The following is a 15,638-nucleotide window of genomic DNA, read 5'->3' on the forward strand; positions in this document are numbered from 1 at the left end:
TGGGATATGCTGACTCTCTCACTCGTCTCTCTCTATGTATCAGTATTTCAGAATGTATTTAGTATCAACGATACATATACCTATTCTCAAAGAAACGTATTACTCTCTCGCTTGCCTCTCTTCCTGTGTATCTGTATTTCATAATGTATCTGGTATCAAGGATACAAATATCTAGTATCAAAAATGAAATTTGAAGGAGTGGTGTATCTGACTTGAAATCTAGTGCGAAATTATTAATTAGTGAGACAATATGTAATTATTTCAAATTATAGAATAGATTAGTATATATGATAGAAATGTTTATGTAGTTAGATAGTCTCTCCCCTTTATATTATCCATTTTCCTATTTTTGCTTTAGGAGTTCTTTAAAGTGCGGGTCATTCATTTCACATCTCCTTTTGTTGGTATTCATTTCCATCTAAGATGTACACGTAACGATTCACTATTTTGATAAACTTATGAACCAAAACAACAATTAATACTATATTCCAATCCAAAACAAGTTAGGTCGACTATAATATTTCATTTAAGTTCAATTCATCATCATCGACTCATCGTACGTAAACTTTTGAGAAGAACATGTTTCACAAACAGATTCACAACTATATACCAAAATCCACAATGTTCGAAATATTATGGCCACAAACAATTTCTACCTTAATGTTGCTTTTGAAGGAATGACATGAAATATATCCAGTGGACCTATTGATTGAAACATATCTATAAAATCATGGTGATGAAGTTGGCGTTTAGTAAGTTTGATGCACATTGGAACAAAGTTAAAATGGATAAATATAATAGCTAGGCTTAGAATAGGATTCCCCTTTCAATTTGTGCCTTTTTAAGTTGGCTTGGTTATACCTTTGATTGGAGTGGAATCTCTACAATTTTTTTAGATGTTTTCAGGTTATCGTGTTTAATTTGGATATGAACTTCACTTAAAAGGAAAAAAAATGGTGTATTGCGAGTGGAAATTAAAGGTGTATTCAGATTTTTAGAGTTTGTAGGTCTCTACAATGATGTCACGATAATATAAGCATTACATACATATTTTTTGAGCAAAAGTTATTAGGTTCACGTGAACTCGTAACACATACACTAGGTCCACCTCCGATGAAAATCAATACTTAACTTAACTTGAAATAGTTTTTCAACTCCAAATTTTCTATCTCAAGTTATATAATCGAATAATAGACAAAGTAGAAGAGACAATGATTTGCAAATAACGTCTCAACATTAATGAAATGATAATCTCAAAGGGCTGTACTATGCATAAATGAAAAAGTAGAGAATAATAATGTATACAATAATGAATTGATGAATAGTTACCTTTTTTTAACCCCTTTCTAAGAGTTTCCATTTTGTTTGATCTTTTTATGCAAATCTATCATTTTAGGTACTTTGACATAATTCTAAGAGCTTGTTTGGTTGAAAATAAGTTATTTTAAAATTAATTATTTTAATATTTTTATTTTATCTTCAATATGAATAAAATAACATTACAATTCAGAATAATTAATTTCAAAAAAAAGTTATTGTTCCAATAATAAATAAGATAAATTGATACTAAAAATAATTTTGGAATTAATCATTCTTTATCCCTTTTATCAAACGAGTCCAATGAGTTTTCATCTTATCTTTTTGCTTTTTGCTCTTTTACTTGTTTAAACCCACAATTTTAGAATGAAAGAAATATAACAAAACACTAATAAATTCGTTGTGAATTATTAGTTTCATTCTCGAATTATTGATTGTCTTAAAAAATTCTTTTTCTTCACTAATTGAACTTAAATACACTTCCAATCTCATAACATGAGTGAAATATACCCCTAAATTCTCGTCAAGTTTAGCGGTGTTTTCAATACCTTTCTCGACTTTTTATTAAGATCTTCATACTCCTATAAGAGTTTGAGACTACTTGTTATATCATGTGGCAGATCGATGGTATATCTAAGATTAATTAGTAAAATAAAAGGGTATTTTTAAGACTGTCGATAATTCAAACACGAAACTAATAATTTAGATCAAGTTCTTGCTCAGGGTTTGCCAAGCACCTGATTAAACCCCTCTTGTGGTGAGTAGCAATTAACACACATATATAAGCACTTATATATGCATGTGCTCTTCAATCATTCTATCTTCTTTCTCTGCCATCACCTACCCCCTACACTCTCTCCTCCCCAGCCCACGGCAGCGCCACCACAAACCACCCCCATCGCCACCACCGCCGTCAACATCTGACCAGCAAAACAAAATGCCAAGAATTCTACAAAAAAAATTCTACCATTGCCTGCCTAGTTTCAAATGCTTTCCCACAACTCTCTCTCTTCCTTTTGAAGAAACAGAGGAAGAAAAAACAGAGCAAAAAAAAATCAAAAATTTCAACTCTGTTTTCGACATTCCCAGCTCTGATTCCGCTACCACTTCTAAATCACTCACTAATTCCTCCATCGCAACTACAGAAGAAGAAGATAACAACACTAATTACATTTTCACTTCTTTTGAAGATTCCGATTGCACTAATACTCCAGATTTCTCAAATATCTTCGCTTCTCAACGATTCTTCTTCTCTTCACCCGGTAACTCCAATTCCATAATCGATTTTCCGGTGGAAAATCCCAAAGAAGTTGTCACCGGCGGCGTTGCTGTACAAACGTATTCACCCGACCCGTATGCGGATTTTCGAAGATCAATGCAGGAAATGGTGGAAGCTCATGAGTTGACGAACGGGAAAGCAAATTGGGAATTTTTGCATGAACTTTTGTTATGTTATTTGAATCTTAACCCGAAACATACTCATAAGTATATTATTGGTGCTTATTCGGATCTTGTTGTTTCTCTTATGTCTATCGACGATTCGGAAAAAAAGACGGAAGGTACAGCTAGGCCGTGTGAACAGACAACTATCGTACTGTAAAAAAAGTTTGATGGATTTGATATGTATGTATTTATTAGGGCATGATCATTCTATTTATTAAATTCATCGAGTTGTTCAGAATGATCAAAAGTCGTGGATTTGTATTTTTAAGAGAAGAAGAAGAAATGATGGTATCGGGAGAATAAGCATCAACTAACAACTTTAATCCATGAGGATCGCCCCAATAATGATATGATATCAAAATTCAGCAGTTGATTTAGAGTTTTGAGTTTTGAGTTTATAGATTCTGAATTTTGATAGATGCAGAGCTTATTGGATTCTCAATAAATTATTTATACATATTAAGTGGATTTCTTAACAGAAGAGTACTCTGGATATTGTCCTAAGCTACTAATTACTATAGGATTTTGGTGAAGCTGTAACTGGAACTCTAACTCCGTCCTTGTCCAAAGCTACTATAGGGTTATGTTGAAGCTGTAACTGGAATTCTAGCTCCGTCCCTGTATCAAATCATCGTTGGGTTAACTTTCTTTTCCTTTTTTTCTTTTAACTTTCTAAATATGTTTTTGAAAGTTATATTTAGTTTTGTGTATTTTTCTTGAAAAGTTTTGTCTTTGGTGTGACAAAGTTGGACATGTTTTCTTCTAAGAAGACAAAGTTGGAAAAATCAAAATAAAAATTTATAAGAAACCAAGTAAAGCGTGGTACGTTAATATTATTAGTGCCTCGATGCATGTAATATTTCTAACGTCTTATATTGTAAAAAATAAAAATATTCTAGTAAAAGAATGTTTTTCTCCTCGTTTCAGTGAATGTTTTTTTGAATCATATTGGGAAATGTTATATGGATTCTTGATTATTATTTTTAATTGGCTGTTTGATTAAATTATGTAGAAAAAATATTTATTGTGTTTGGAGAAAGTGAATGGACAAAAGAACAGCTTCTTATGTAAATGTTGTCTTAAAAAACTTACTTTGTGGTCCATATAACTTTTTGGAATTTATTAAGCTTTTTAGTACACAAAGTCACAAGCAATTTCTGGCTTTCATTTGTCATTTAGACAGAGCTAACAAGTACTGCTAGCTACTGGACTTCTAGTTTGCCAGAAAAAATAATATTTTCGATCAGTGTTATATTGTCGTTTTGGGAAATCTTAATAACTCTTTAGTTAGTTATCTGAACTCCCACTTTATTGGTGAGGGTTCGATTGTCCACGTAATCCCCTCCCCATTTCCTATTTTCAGACACCCAATTTTTTTTAAAAAAATAAAAAGTGTTGTTTTGGGGATTTTTAATTTTCTCTAATTAAGAAATAAATTCAAGTATACATATTTCTAAATTAAGAGAGATGCAGAAGAAGATGTCCTCCTTAACTGGTCAAAGGTCTCATTCATAACTATGGGTAAAAAATGGTTAATATTATAAATTGTTATCCCAAAATAAATTAATAATGTTAAACAGACGTATATGGTTAGAATATATAATTTAAATCTTCTATAAAGGAGAAAATAATGATTATGTAGTCTGTAGTTGTTTTCTTAAACCTTATATATTTGTTTTTCGTTTCTTAATTATCGTTTTCTGGTTCATTTGATGAGAAAATGGCAAAAAACGGTTTGTTATCTTTGATAGTAAGTTCAAAACGATCTCTTAAATATCAATTGAGTAGTTTTGATTCTTTAAATTTATTAAAAATGAGTACTTTTGATTTCCGGTGTCTACTAAACTCTGTTATAATATTAAATCGAAATTGTGGGATTATTTTTAACCACAAACACCAGAAATTTTCATCAAAATTTAAAAAAAAAATTGCAACATAAGAAACTAACCATACACAAAAATAAATAGACCAAAATAACAGAAGTAGCACTAGACTCTTGAAATAGACCAAAAAATAACCTAAACTATGAAACTTATACTTCTTAATGTGAATTCCTATTAATTATTCTCTATTTTTCACAATTTTTTTCAAATCTAACAACCAGAGTTTGATAAATATCTGACTGTGTTATCAAAATGCTCACTTTCAATAAATATAAAGGACTAAACTGTGTAAGTGATGTTTAAGTAACCATTTTAAATCTATTATATATACCCAAGACAAGGGGCCATATATTTTTTGTTATTTTCTCTATTTCTGACTGTGTTTTGCTTTTTTTTTGTGTGTGTTTTCTGTCATCTTCAAAGCCTACTATATGATTCAATTTGTTCTCATTTTCTATAAAATAATTTTTTTTTAAAAAGAATTAAGGAGGTAGAGTGGAAGGATATATTATTTTCTTTACCCTTCTAATTTATTTATTTTTTAAGAAAAAAGAATCTTGATAAATTTGCCAAACAAGTCAACCACAAGCAGACAAACTCTAACAAACAATATTATTACTGTTATCATATAGTATCATGGTTTAAATAATTATAAGGCGCCAAAAGATAAATAAATAAGGTGCCAATAAATAAAACAAAATAAAAAAAAGTGCCTGATTTTGGGCATGAAATGAGTATTGCAGCATTACAGAATGAACCACCAACTTTCTATAATATATATGGTATCCTACTAGCTAGGAGCTAATTAATTAATTAATCATAAGTCTTATCATCTTGGAAAATTAATTAAATATTCCTTTTAGCCAAACTTAAGGGTGACAATCCAGGATAATTATTTTAGTTCTGCAAGTAATTAAATAGACAATTATTTTGCTGAAAAAAGTAAGTAAATAGTTGATGTGTTGAGCCAATAAGAAGAATAAAGTAACCATAAATAGAAGGCTTACAATGTATGCCAATAAATGTGATTTAATAAATAGAGGTACAATGGTATTTTCCTTGTTTTAATGAGAGAAAGAAGGATGAATGTAAGACTATAATTTATAGAAAGATCCAATTGAATCACAAGAGAATACTAACTCGTTTTTATTATAACAATTGAACACTTCAACTTACAAAATAATTTTCTAGACATGCCTTTAAAATTTATATGTCATGTTAGCGTCGAGTGTCTACAAGACACAATGAGGACGAGTTAGAGTGTTTACTTGTTAATTGAGACCAAGTTAATGTGTTTTGATGTGCGTACTCTCAAAATTGAAGAGTTTACTTGCCAACTGAAGCTAAATTTGAGTGTCTTATTTATATATTTATGCCAAAATTTAAATATGTGACATTAAACATATCGTAATTATAATAAAACCTTCTCATTAAAGATAAATGAGAATTTTTTTGGAACGTATTTAGAAAAAAGTGTCACATTAACATTTGATACAACTTAAGGTTCTCTCACTCCGCTAACTATATATGTGTACTCTTCACATCAAATTAAATATCGTAACATGATATATATATATACGTGCCATATACTAAAAATAAATAGCTTGTGGATAATGGATAAATAATTTAATGATTTAAAATTTTATAATAGCATATTTTTAAAATATAATATATATTAATGTAGTTTTGTTTGCCCCTAAGACCTTAGTCAGGTACTCCCTCTATCCCTAATTACTTGTCCACTATTGAATTGACACACCTATTAAGAAAATAATTATTGACATAGTGAGTTTACCATTTTACCCCTATTAATTATGAAGTGGGTGGATTAAAAATTTAAGATTTTCAAAAAATTGTATCTTTTTCAAAGTAATTAATTGAGGGTATAATAGGTAAAATTATTTTGTCCTTTCTTGATTTGTCAAAATGAACAAGTAATTAGGAACAACTATAAAAGAAAAAGTGGACAAGTAATTAGGGACAGAGGGAGTATCATTTTTTGCCAGATCATCATCTCTATTAGGCAATATTATCATAGAGTTTTCTATAATTACCTATTAATTATTTAAAACTTTTTTACACCATCAATGCAAGAACTTAAACTCGTAATTAAGAAGTTAAACTAGTTAGATTATGATTTATGAGTTTGGCTACGTCAGAAAGAAGGGTATCCAAGGACGATTAGTAACTATCCCTATCAGTAATGAAAATTATTAATATAAATGAGTTTTAGGTAAGTGACAGCATATAACTACTTTCGAACAACTTTATTAATTAGGCATATTAAACGTGCATTATTTATAAATATTTTGTGGGATTTGAAATGACACGAATTAATTAGTTCTCTAAACAGTTTTTTTTCCGACCTGTTTTGAACGGTGAGCTTAAACAACATATTCAGTGAAATTTCACTTGGTGGGATCTGGGGAGGGTAGAGTGTACGTAGACCTTATCACTATCTCGTGGAGATAGAAAGACTGTTTTTGTATAATTGTTTAAAGTTCATATGTTTATGTTTGTATCAATTCGTTATTTCAAGTTTTATCGTATTTGTATAATTTCAGACTTTATATTACTCAATTATACAAAATCACGTGAATGATACAAACGTAGCCGCGAATTATACAAATCATCGCCCTCTCTCGCTCGCCTCTCTCCTCCCTCTCCCAATCTCGCTTGCCATATATACAAATGCATATATATAATATACAATTATCTCACCGATATACATATACAATTAACCTCTCTCCCACTCTCTACCCTCTCTCGCTCGCCTCTCTCCCACTCTCTACCCTCTCTCGCTCACCTCTCTCCTCCCTCTCCCATTCTCGCTCGCCTCTCTCCTCCCTCTCCCAATCTCGCTTGCCATATATACAAATACATATGTATAATATACAATTTCTAACCGATATACATATACAATTCACCTCTCTCCCACTCTCTACCCTCTCTCACTCGCCTCTCTGCTCTCTCTCAATCTCGCTCGCTTCTCTCCTCCCTATAACATGTAGCTACGAATCATACTTATCAAACTATAGCTATGGAGAGTAATTAGGCTATTTTTGAGTGGGTATATGCGAAAATTCCTCAGTAAAATAATCCTTTTTTAAGTTAACAATAGATTTTATTTTCTTAGGAAGAGAAACCCCCAAGAAAAATGATAATCACTAAAAATGCTGGGGAGATTTCATTTCTATTGTAAAAATAAATATAGGCTGAGAAATGAGAATATAATTAAGAGTGTAAATTGTTAGATAGAGATAGTCACATGTTTTAATAAGATACATTTTCTTCCAGCACTATATCAAAATGATCTTTAATGGTAATTAATTAACGATAATAACTTAATTGTCGCTAAATATATATTTGACATTCTTTATAGATGTTCATAAAGCCTATATCGACATTAAATATAATGGCGATTAACTAATGGTGATAAAGATTTTATCAATACTCTTCTTTAATGTGTATATTTATTGCGGCTAAAAATTATTTTTGTTATAGTGAAGCTTTATTAGTTATAATAAATAATTAGATCCAATGTACCAAATCTCTAGGAAAATGACACTTGATTTTGAGTGCTTTTATTTCTTTGGCTGCTGGAAGTTTTAGGAGAAATAAAGTGTGTTTAATTAATTAATACCATCCTTTTCAAACACCTAATTACACGTGAAAATTCCAGATTATAACATCAAGTCTCCAACGTAAGTATTAAGGAAGAGCTACTAAGTTTGACAAATGAAAATCGAATGAGAGTATATATATATACTGGTGAAATTATCCGCGCTTCATGTGGCTATATGAAATATTATAAGATAATAATATGAAATATGTAATATTTAGGTTAGTATCGAATATATAGATAATATTAATATTTCTCCTCATTTGCGATATCATAGGTTTTTTCATTTTTTTTAAACATATAAAATATAATTTTTTTTGTATATGTATATAGTAGAACAAAATATTCACCGTGGTGAAGTAAATGGAATAAGAGATAATATGTTGAAATAACAATATATTGTATTACGTTGAAAATATTTTATATGTTTTAATTTTCCCTATCTTTTGTAGGAGTACTAATTTTCTATTCAAATTTGATTTCGTTAAAACAAAATTGTTTTTTTTTATTATGTCCTTATTATTATATTTACTTATTATAATTTTTGAAACATTAATTAAATATTTATAAGATTTATGAAAAATGAAACATACAAAAGTTATGAATAATATTTGATATTAAAAGTTACAAGTAGATGAAGAGACATGAGTTATAAATAATTCAAATATATAATTTTATTAGACATTAAATGTATTACTAATTATGCATTGATTTTATTTGTAAAATAAATAAACAAAAATAAGGGGTGAAAATACAAAAAATGAATAGAGAAAATATAAAAATTGGTGACTACATAAAAATTATAAATGCATTTCTAAGCAAAAAGAATGGTGACGAAAACAGATTGTTACATACGCAAAAAATGGCATCATGAATTTTTATTTTTTTTTCAATTACTTTTTTATAATTATAATAAAAATGAAACTCCTAATCATCATAATATTTTTGATTGTTGTTAAAAGGAGATAATTATATTAATTTTGCTTCATAACAAAGAAAAAGTAGAATAATAAAGGATCAAATGATTAGCATTGACAATGTAATACATTTAGCTAAATTATTTATACAAATCAAAATTTAGAAAATTCTAGCAAAAGTAACTAAGTTGCTAATACAATTCAAAGTGAAAAAATAATCTCTAATTATGCTTCATTTTTTTTTCCTTTTATCATCTTCATTTGCAAGTAGATCCGTCATCATGTTTTGATCCATATGTCAAAATCTTCATTATATGCAACCAACTGAATAAAAAAAATATCATATACCAATTAAAAATAATTATGTCAAAAGAAAGAACGAAATTTAAACTATATGTAATATATTTGTATATTATCTTTTCAATAGCACTAACAATACTAAATAATTATTATTTCTTGAAATCTAACAAATATTATAATCAAACTATATTATATCCGAAAAACTAACTATTAGTAAGAGCAAATTGCATACAGACAAACATTGTTAAGAATTACAGAGATTTTTTTTAATCATATTTGCTTGATGACTGATAATACAAACATTAAAAAATATTAAGAAAGCATGTCTAAGTACATAAAAATAAAAAGAAAGACTTGAGAATGACTTTGTATGTGAATCTTCATGAAAATAAATATGAATATATAGACAAAATAGAGGAAATGAAAAAAAAAGGACTCGAGAATGATATATTTATTAACTTCATGTACTTTTTTTTTGTTACATGTTAGTTTCATTCACAAACCAAATACGAATTTATATAGACAAAAATAGAGGAAATAAAAAATAAAAATTTGCAATCAAATATTTCTTACCTGCATCTACTTCTTTTTTGTTACAAACCACACCAATATGATGAAAAGAGAAAGGATAATTGTGACTGTGAATCTTCACAAAACTAATATAAATTTATAGGCAAAATAAAGGAATACCATAAGACATCATAAACTTACAAATTTAAGTTTGGAGGTTATGAACATAAAAATTATGAGAGTTATGAATATTATTAAAAGTAAAAATTAAAGAGGGGCAAGTCATGGGTAATAACTCCTCGTGAATAAATTTAAAAATAAAGATAAAAATACTTAAAATGTAAAAAAAAATTATTATCATTTCATGATTTGAAGTGATAAAAAAATAGAAAAAAGAATGTGGAGAGTTTTTTGTTGTAAATGTTCCAACATTAATAAAATATTTATTTGTATAAATTAAGTAATATATTTTTACAATGCAATAATTAATTTGAGTTTAAAAAAAAGTCAAAAAAAGATAAATTATGTTTCTCCTTTTATTATAAGTGAGACAAATAAATATAAAAAGAATATGAAGAGTTTTTGTTATAAATGTTCCTCCATCAATAAAATATTTATTTGTAATAAATTTAAGTAATTTATTTTTATAATAAAATAATTAATTTATTTTTAAAAAAAGCCAAAAAAAGAAGAAAAAAGCTAAATGCAAATGGAAGCCATAAAGAGGTGTCACATCACCTTGTCTATAGTCCTCCTTTAAATATATATACATTTATATATATATTGATTGGGCTCTTTAAATATATCAAATATGCGTGTTGAATCCTTTAAAAGTAGTATATTTTGGAGGAATCAAAATGAATGCGATAATATTTTTAGAGAGTTCAAACAACATAGCTATAACATTTTTTTTATTATCGGAAGACAAATATAATGATGAGTTCATCTGAACTTAGTAACTTGGGCTTAATTTTTATATGTATGTTAAGAATTAACTTAATAAGTATAAATAATAAATTTTAAACTAACAAATTAAATATTGACTTTCAAACTCAGACACATAATATTTAAATTTTGAATTCATCTATATATATTATTTACATATTTATGTATATATGTATTGAGTAAACCATCAAAATATATACATCAAATGAGCTTATATTACATATCTTCACATTAAACTTAAAATCTTTTTGGTGATTGATATACATTGTTTTATTAGAGAGACAGATAAGACATTCCTGGATATCGAAATTTAAATATTTATTATAAGTAGAATTTTTTCTGTAGAATTACGTTTTTTTAAATTTTTTTTTTTGTCAATTCTCTTATTTGTTTCTATTGTGTACAGATCTGTTTGAGATTCATGTCGGGTCATTTGCACGTTTGTCTCATTATTTGATTAATCTTTAATTTTTATTTTCAAGGTAAATAATATTTTACGAGGCATGCAAATACAAGGGGAAAAAGGATAAATATATCTCCGAACTATCGTAAATGGTATGCAAATACCCTCCGTCATATTTTTGGGACATTGGTGCCCTTGTTGTCCAAAAACTAGAGCATATATGCCCTTCACTCTAACGGAAGACTAAATAGGGACACGTGGCACAATCTTATCCGTTGATAAATGTCGGATTGGTGGATAAGATTATGATACGTGTGTGTCTGTTAGTATAAAGGGTATATATGCTCTAGTTTTTGGACCGCAGGGGCATCAATGTCCCAAAAGCATGACGGATGGTATTTGCATACCATTTACGATAGTTCGAAGGTATATTTATCCCTTTTCCCTTTATATTTTTATATTAAAATATTTCGTAAGTTATGATCTCACTTTCAAAGAATTGGACATTTGCACAAATTATATGCTATATTTTGGAGTGATCTTTAATTTTTATTCCTTAAAATTATGTTCTTTAACTTTTGCGCTTAAGCACTATAAGTAACAAAGACATGACCGAAAATATCCTTGATATTGAAAAAAAAAATAGAAGAAAAACAATCACACGGCAAACAAAATTCTGAAGGCATTCTTACGAACTTATGTCGATAGACACTAAGTTCTCTAAACTTATATCGGATAAGCTCTAAACTTTTATCTTGCGAATGACATAACACAACTTATGTCGAATAAGGCAAAAGTTAAAATTGGCCAATTAGGTTATAATTACGAATACTTTGGCCATAATTTTTTATTAAATGAGAAATAGGGATATATAAAAGTAAAAATCACTAATTTGATTGACGAAAATTGAAGACCATCCTATAAAAATTCATACAAAACTTTGTTTTTTAAATATAAAAATTAAAAATCAAACAATTTGAAGCGGTAAAATTAAATTATTCATGTCAATCAGAAATACTATTAAGGGATCTCCATTTTTTCCATTATAAGAGAAGAAAACAGTGTGATGGAACAATAATAGTGAGTTTCAGATTTGACATCAAATAATTGGATTGGAAGTGGCCATGCCATGCAAATTAAAGAAGATTATTTATTTGCATATTGAGGTGTCATTTCAATCAAATCTAAGTCCTATTTTTATCCTTTTTCACATATGCCTTTCGAATATTTTTACAGTGAATATACACATATATATACTACAAGTTTAAAGTAAATAAAAAGTTCTAAATTTAAATATCTATAACAGAAAGGTGGATGTGATATATTATTCAAACTTGTTTGTAGCCTGCAGGCAGCAGAAGTACTATTCCTCCATTATTATTATTTTGGAAAAATTATGTCACACATTTAAGGCTCTATATTTACTCGAAATAGTGGTAATTTAAAAAATTAGCTCATAAAATCATAATCAACTCATTACGTTCAAGTTTGAGTTGATTATGAATCCTCTCATTTATTAGCTTAGCTTATTTTAGTCCATCAAAGTTGTTTGACGATTATTTTGGAACTGTAAGATAATCTAACGAGACACTCACTTTCACATGGATTGATATTTATGTTAAACAAAATACATATACATAAATATGGTGTTAGAAAAATATTTATTTTTTTCTTTGGTATCTTGAAAGGAAATTAATTACTCCATCTCTTGGATTAAAAAGAGCTCTCCTTTACATTTAATAAGGAAGTACTACTTGTAAAGATCTTAGACACTAGAATAAAAACAATTTTTAGCGATAATAAACACATATTAATAAAGAGTAAAGATCATTTTTGATGTAGTGAGAGTGGCTCGCACACATGAGAAGAAATCTTGAAAGTGAAAGAGGTGGATTTTCCCTGAGCAAGAGAAATATGTGTATATATATTGATAATCATGTTGTCTGAGTCAATTTATGCACACCTCAATTAATTTAGCTGAATATCTGTTACCTCTCATCAGCAACAAGTATCAGGTAACTCTACTTACCAAAACTAGGACAACTGGAAAGAAATCATCTTGTGTTTGTCTCTGTTGAAATTTAAATTTAAGACCAACTTATTTTCACTTACTTCATTGACCACTAGGTCACACTCTTTTTACTGTGAGTGAGAGTTATATATATGTGAGACCTAATCCAATTTTGATGTAATATTTTGAATATCTCACCAATACTCCAATATAATATATATTTTCTTGACTATAACAGTTACCATTGAAAGAACCAACCACTCGTGACAAAATAATACTGTAGGTCAAGTCAATCTATGATATATTAGGTTTTAGTTGAAGTCGTCTAGTCACAAGAAATTTATCTCACAAATTAAAATGATCTCCTTGAATAACTTCACCTGTGATTGGATTACACAAGAGATCTTAAAAATGGTATTTGATTCTCTAATATATATTTTTAGATTACTTAGCAAATAAAAGAAGTGTTTGACAAAGGAAAATAAAATTTAGGAAAAACTAGAGGCAAATATTGTTTAGATATCTGGTTTACAAAATATGTATACAATGTATATGTGTATAATTTATACTGAATATATAGTTAAAGTGTATTGATAAGGTATACTTCGGCCATGTTAATAAACTAGATCGCCGAAGAGTACACTTGCATAAGTTACCCTACAATTTGTTGATATTGTTAGTTTTCAACTCAACTTAGCAATTTGTAAAGGCCCATATAGCTATAATCATTTGGAGAAGACTTGTGTACAAGCCCAAGTCTAGATAAATCCTTCAAAAAACAAAAACTATTTGAAGATATAAATGGTGGACGACAAAGGAAAAAAGGAGCAACTAAAATATTTTGATGGGATGAATACAATTTCTTAATCTTTAATTAAATGTCTAAAGTTTGAACTTTGAAATGAAAAAATTCTTACAGAATAGTGCTTTCATCTTTTAATGTCAACATATTTTTCTTTTCACTTGGCTAGTTGATGTATATTTCACCTAATTTATTTCATGTAATTATGATAAAATACATCAATGTAGTGTAAATGCAAGAAACTTTAACCTCTCAAGCTAGTCAATAAATAACATAAAATTAATCAATTTAAATCTTTTTAACAAATACTTATTATTGGATGTAATTTGTCAATGTTAGAGTAGAACTCTCTACTGAGAAAGGTAAAAAGTTCCGCCAACCAACTGATATATTAAGATCTTCCTTCGCATTTTCCCTTATTCCCGGCCCCAATTTTAAAAAAAAAAGAAGCTGTAATTTGCAAGAAAATAAAGTGGGACCCAACATCCTACTTGTCCACTTTTAAAAAAGTCACACAAGAGTGTAAGTTGTATAACACACAAAATAATACATTTTCATTACTCATCCTTTACAAATTTTTTCTCAACATTCACTAATTAGCAAAGCTCATAGCTCTGCAACAATGGCGCATCCACTTTCCATCTCACAATCCCCACTTCCACTTCCTTCTTCCGCTTCGAAATTCCTCCCCCACAGCACCACCTTCTCAATCAAACCCACGCCCATTTTGCCCCATCTCAAAAGACCCACAATTTTCACTTCAATTTCCAAAAAACCCAATTCCTTCACTATCCGAAGAGCCGCTCAAGAATCGAACTCCAATAGCTCCTCCTCGGAAACCGAGCAAAACCCACCACCGGAAACTGAAACAGAAGCCGGAGATCAAGGCGCCGGCGGGGATGAGGTGTTGTCGGATGTGGGGTCGGAGCTAAAGAAGCTGATGAAGGAGAGAGAACAGAAAGAGCCGGATTTTTGGAGTGGTGTGGCGGAGGAGATAAGGGAAATTGAATGGCCAGCTTTTGGTAAGGTGTTGAGTACTACTGGGGTTGTAATTGGGGTCATTGCTGGGTCCAGTGTCGTTTTGCTAACTGTTAATGCCGTTTTGGCTGAACTTTCCGATCGAGTTTTCGCCGGAAAAGGTGTACAAGATTTCTTTGGTTGATTGATTATGAAGATAAGGGCCTTTTTTTTTTCTTGTACTAATTTTCAACAATTTTTCCCTTTTGTTTTTACAAATCTGAATTGAGAATGCTGGAATATATGAAAATCTGAAAGTGAAATTTTTAGAACTCGGTTGATACGAAGGATAAGGGATAACTTATAGTAATAAAAATTCATGTTTAAAGTAGAAGGTTGGTAGTTAGTTGAACGTTGTGATAGTTTGATGCACCGTATCTATGTCCATTCATACCAGTTATAGTAGCATTATCCTCGTAGTTTCTTGTCGTACAACTTATACTACTATTTATGCTTTGGTTATCACAT

At 29.1% G+C, this 15,638-nt stretch overlaps 2 protein-coding genes across 2 annotated transcripts; both read left to right on the forward strand.

Moving 5' to 3' along the window:
• Positions 1-2,253: 2,253 nt before the first annotated feature.
• Positions 2,254-2,947, forward strand: LOC125839567 (transcription repressor OFP12-like). Its single transcript, XM_049518555.1, has one exon. The coding sequence runs from the start codon at positions 2,255-2,257 to the stop codon at positions 2,915-2,917; it is 663 nt and encodes a 220-aa protein (XP_049374512.1). The 5' UTR covers position 2,254; the 3' UTR covers positions 2,918-2,947.
• An 11,741-nt stretch (positions 2,948-14,688) lies between these two features.
• Positions 14,689-15,334, forward strand: LOC125839551 (preprotein translocase subunit SECE1). The gene has a single exon (XM_049518539.1). The coding sequence runs from the start codon at positions 14,776-14,778 to the stop codon at positions 15,313-15,315; it is 540 nt and encodes a 179-aa protein (XP_049374496.1). The 5' UTR covers positions 14,689-14,775; the 3' UTR covers positions 15,316-15,334.
• The last annotated feature ends 304 nt before the right edge of the window (positions 15,335-15,638 follow it).

This window comes from Solanum verrucosum, unplaced genomic scaffold, assembly GCF_900185275.1.
Source record: "Solanum verrucosum unplaced genomic scaffold, falcon-dt-bn FXZP01000306.1, whole genome shotgun sequence".
NCBI lineage: Eukaryota > Viridiplantae > Streptophyta > Magnoliopsida > Solanales > Solanaceae > Solanum > Solanum verrucosum.

What these genes read in the sequence shown, in the direction of transcription:
- LOC125839567 (XM_049518555.1), top strand. Translation starts at nt 2,255, where the DNA reads ATGCCAAGAATTCTACAAAAAAAATTCTACCATTGCCTGCCTAGTTTC.
- LOC125839551 (XM_049518539.1), top strand. Translation starts at nt 14,776, where the DNA reads ATGGCGCATCCACTTTCCATCTCACAATCCCCACTTCCACTTCCTTCT.